Here is a 4,878-nt window from a genome sequence, read left to right as displayed (position 1 = left end):
TATACATTTTTTGGTACCCCCAATATATAAGGGATTCATACAACTCAACATCAAAAATGCAAACAATCTGATTAAACAATGTGCAGAGGACCTGAATAGATATTTCTCCAAAGGAGACACATAGATGACCAACACACATATGAAAAGGTGCTCAATGTCACTCATCATCAGGAAAATGGCAAATCGAAACCACAATGAGATATTACCTCACACCCACCAGAATGGCTATCACCAAAAAGTCAACAAATAACAAGCATTGGTGAAGATGTGGAAAAAAAGAAGGCATGGTACACTGTTGGTTAGGTTGTAAATTGGTATAGCCACTATGAAAAACAGTATGGAGATTTCTCAGTATTAGAACTACCATATGACTCAGCAATTCCACTTCTGGGTATTTATCTGAAGAAAGCAAAAACATTAATTTGAAAAGATATGCGCACCCCTATATTCATTGCAGCCTTATTTACAATAGCCCAGATATGGAAGCAACCTAGGTGTCCATCAATAGATGAATGGATAAAAAGGGTACACACACACACACACACACACACACACACACACACACAATGGAATGTTACTCAGCTATAAAAAAGAATGAAATCTTACCATTTGTGACAACATGGATGGGGCTAGAGGGTATTATGCTAAATGAAATAAGTCAGAGAAAGACAGATATTATATAATTTCTCTTATATGTGGAACCTGAAAACAAAACAAATGAATCAACCAAACCAAACCAAAGAGAAACAGGACAATAGGTACAGAGAACAAACTGAGAGTTGCTAGAAGGGAGGGTGTGGGAGGATGGGTGACTAAGAGGTACAAACTTCTAGTTATAAAATAAGTAAACAATGGGGATGTAGTGTACAGCATAGGGACTATGACAGCAACATCATAATAACTGCATAGTGACAGACTAGACTGATTGTGATCACACTGTAAGGTATATACGCGTAAATGTCAAATCACTATGCTGTACAACTGAAACTAATCTGATATTAGTTTCATATTAAACCAACTATAATGTAATGAAAAGTTTAAAAAAATATTCAGCTATGACAGATATGCAAATATGTCCAAGACATATTGGTAAATATCAAAAGCAGGTTAGGGAATAGTATAAATCTATCTATCTATCTATCTATCTATCTATCTATCTATCTATATNGCGGTCCTGCTTTCTTCTTTCACTTTCATCAGAAGCTGTTTCAAATCATTGCTACTTTTTGCCAGTAAGATGGTGTCATCAGCATATCTGAAATTATTGGTATTTCTTCCATGACCTTACCTTCCAAGGACCTTACCTTCCTGAATTTTTCTACTAATGGCAGAGAAGGAAGATACCCAAGTCAACAAGTAGATGCACCATGTGATGTCAGGTTACAGTTCATCCTATAAGATGGCTACCCTTGAGAAAATTTTTGTAACATTAGGAGAATCCAGGTTATGAAAAGAATTAAATTCTTAATTGAAGGAAGAATATCATTAAAGGAAAGTCATTTAGTAAATGAGTAGATGTGGGGACATGCTTCTATTTAGGAACTGCTTTCTGGGGGAGAGATGGAGTAAACAGGTGTAAGATCAAAGAGTCCAGCCAAGCATTGCCATTTGTCAGGTAGAGCAGGAAATACGTTGGACTCCCCTCGGGAGAGATTTGGATGAAGGGCACTCTAGTTTTAGGATTAGCAGTATGGACGGCGCACTGGTCTGGGTGTGGGCTGTCTTTCCCCTCACCACATTACTCCCATGTTGGAGAGGCTGATCTGCCTCCCTCTTCATGCCCATTGCACACGTTATCGAAGAGATGGCCTTCCCGGAGAGGAAACTGTGCCGGCCTAACAATGTCTGCCAAGCCCCATGACGCCTTCTGTGATATGCCGTTACAGTTGGGGAGGATGGTAACAGACTAGATATTGGGATGCATGAAAGATGTAGGGTGCCACTGAAAAGAAGGTACATTTGGGTAATATTCTAAGTGACAGAAAAATTTAAAGGAAACACAAGATGCTCAGGGAAATATGAGTTTGAATCTGAGCCATTTTGTGCGGTTCTGTGTCACAGTGGAATACAAGAGTAACTGTTGCTTTAATCATATTTTTGTGGAAAATTCATTAATGGCTTTTTATTAAAATTATACTGCTATTAGCCATGGAAACCATTATAGCACTTTGGGGACTTGATGAGCCTCTCTACAAGGCTGGTCTTAAAGCCGCTGTAAGAGGCAGAGAATGTAATACTACAAATCTCCTAATGCCTGTGGCATTCACCTTTGCTGTTCAAATGGAAGCATAGGTCACCTTCTGACTATGTATTTATTCTGAAAACTGGCATATGTTTTCACCTATTTGACATTAGTAATTTAGATGTAAAAGGCTTTTTCCCATAGTGCTTTGTGAGAATTGGCATAAGCATTGGCATGCATAGACGTTTAATGTTCAAAGTGTCAGCTTTTATTGTTTTAAGCCATTGGGTCCTAATGAGTTTAAAAACTAAAAATTAAGGAAACTAATACCTATGTGAACCTATGAAATAATTTATTTAATTACTTTTTTGTTCTATAAAGGATGCGTAATCTAGGCCCTTTGAAAACAATGTACTATAAAAGTTTATTCCTTATTTTGAATAATTTGCATGGCTGTAATAGGTAATTATATTGACAAACTGAGGAATAAGTTTCAGTGTGAGGAGACACCCTGCCCGTTGTGAATACATGAAATGAGGTCAAATGGCGATTAAGGCGTCATCTCTGGCTTTCATGGCTGTTTTTGCATTTTCGATATTAATGAAATGCACAACATTTAGTCAGGCTGTGGAAGAAAGATGTGCTGTAACCCCCTTCTCCCCTTTCATTCTTTCAGCGCTTCGACTCTTGAAGGAGGGGGCAGATCCCCACACTCCCGTTTCCTCAGGAGGGTCTTTGCTTCATCTGGTAAGAACTGTAATGACCAGGGCAAGTGTGGGTGACCCCTAGGAAAAGGAGAATCGCTTATGAGCCCAAAACTCAGTAGCAAAATGTACATTTGACAAGTGATCACCAAAATGATGTGTTTCAAGTTAACATGCTTGGATAAGAATGAATTAGTATTTATTAATTATTTGCATTATCGTTTATAAATAATCTTCAGCAAATGGAGTTAGAATCTCTGCCCTAAAGAAGATGCTTTTGAAAATGAATAGTATTCAACAAATAAGCAAGACGTTATTGTATCAATTACTGAGTGTTAGGCAGTCTCAGTCTCTCTTTTACATCTATAAGTTGTCTTTATCATTTCACTGAACTTGATTATACTCTGCTCATGGCCTCGCTCATATAAATGTCAATAAAACTTATCTATATTCTTTAGGAAACAGAATGAGATTAAAGTGATGAGGTAGATGAGAAACACTTCACTAACTCTCGATCCAATGCAGATATATTTCATTTTTATACTGTTAGCCATAGGTTGTGAAGCTAAGAGGAAGAGAAAGATGGAACTGAAATGCATATAAGAAAACCTAGTGACTGCTGGAGAATATGGGCTCAGTGCTGTGTCTCCTTTACCTGAGCTTACTGAGTAAATAAAAACAAATGAAAAATTGCAGGTTGCCAGAGAGACAAAATTACAGGGTTTCAAAATGACTCAGATACTGAAAAAGGCAATTTAGCCATCTAAAATGTCACATGTGAGTAGGTCGCTCTGCAGTTCATCCTACCTTTTAGGCACCCCACATTAGGAAGCCTATGCTTTATCAGCACCGAAGCGCTAATTATATACTCTTAGATGAGTGTCTTTGAGAAAGAGGCAGCGTATGTTTCTGTGGGGCATCCAGAGATAAGCTGTGGATGTTGTTATGATTTCCCAGAGTTTTGTTTATTTAACTCAATTATTATTCATTGACTACCTAACTCTAAGTGTAGATTTCCATAGGACATTTCTATTAGAAGTGCTACAATAACTTTTATGTTAGAGATTAGCAATTCCCACTTTATTACAGATAGATACTTGAGAAGCATAAGGTTTTTTTTAAAAAAGTACAGTCTTTTGGCAAATAAAATGTTTAGTTTTATCATTTTTTTAATAAATTTTCAACACATCTAAATTTGTCTGTTTACCTACAATTCATTAAGTAATTCCTGCATCGAACCTAAGGCAGGTGTCAGGTACTGTCAGAGACAGAGAGGAAATACAGACAACAAGTAACAATATCAGCACCCCAGGAGTTTAGTATCATGAGGCTAATACAGATGGAAACTCAGATTTAACTTTTTTTAAAAAGTATGATATTTATGAAGTTGAAAACAGAGTCACATAAGCTTGGCTAAAATGCTAGCCAGGCTTTTATGTCACAGCCTTTAATAAATGAGCCATTGACAAGGAAGAACTTCTGTTGTTAACAAAACCCTGTTGAATGGGGGCTGAAATGGAAATTTTTTTAATTTGGTTCTTTGACAGCAGCAGACCATAGTGAAGCTTAAGTGAAATATACTATAAATAAGAAATATCCTTTCTTTCACCTGGTGAATTCTAGTTTTCAGTGATTTAAGCAGTGGAATTCCATGCAACTATTAAAAATATTGAACTACATACAGGTAAGGGCAACAAAAGCAAAAATAAATAAATGGAACTACATCAAACTAAAGAGTTTCTGCACAGTGAAGGAAACCATTGACAAAATGAAAAGACAACCTAGTTAATGGGAAAAGTTATTTGCAATTGATGTATCCAATGAGGGGTAAATATAAAAAATACAGAGGGTACCAAAACCATGTATACACGTTTTAAGAAAGGGAAAAAACTATTAAATTATAATACTCAATATATACCAATAACAAAAGATGAATACAAGTCATGTTTGACTTCTGCAATTACAAGAGGTGCTCAAAGTGGTTACCATCAG

General features: G+C 36.5%; 1 protein-coding gene across 1 annotated transcript in view; it reads left to right on the top strand.

The window, feature by feature from the left end:
• LOC109393330 (unconventional myosin-XVI) overlaps nucleotides 1–4,878 on the top strand; it is a 457,270-nt gene that overhangs the window by 209,386 nt on the left and 243,006 nt on the right. The window contains exon 3 of the mRNA XM_019662415.1: nucleotides 2,859–2,929. Within this exon, the coding sequence (XP_019517960.1) occupies nucleotides 2,859–2,929 (71 nt within the window). The remainder of the gene's footprint in view (nucleotides 1–2,858; nucleotides 2,930–4,878) is intronic.

This window comes from Hipposideros armiger, unplaced genomic scaffold (genome assembly GCF_001890085.2).
Source record: "Hipposideros armiger isolate ML-2016 unplaced genomic scaffold, ASM189008v1 scaffold_376, whole genome shotgun sequence".
NCBI lineage: Eukaryota > Metazoa > Chordata > Mammalia > Chiroptera > Hipposideridae > Hipposideros > Hipposideros armiger.
The sequence above is the reverse complement of the archived record's forward strand: the minus strand, read 5'-3'. Positions and strand labels throughout refer to the sequence as shown.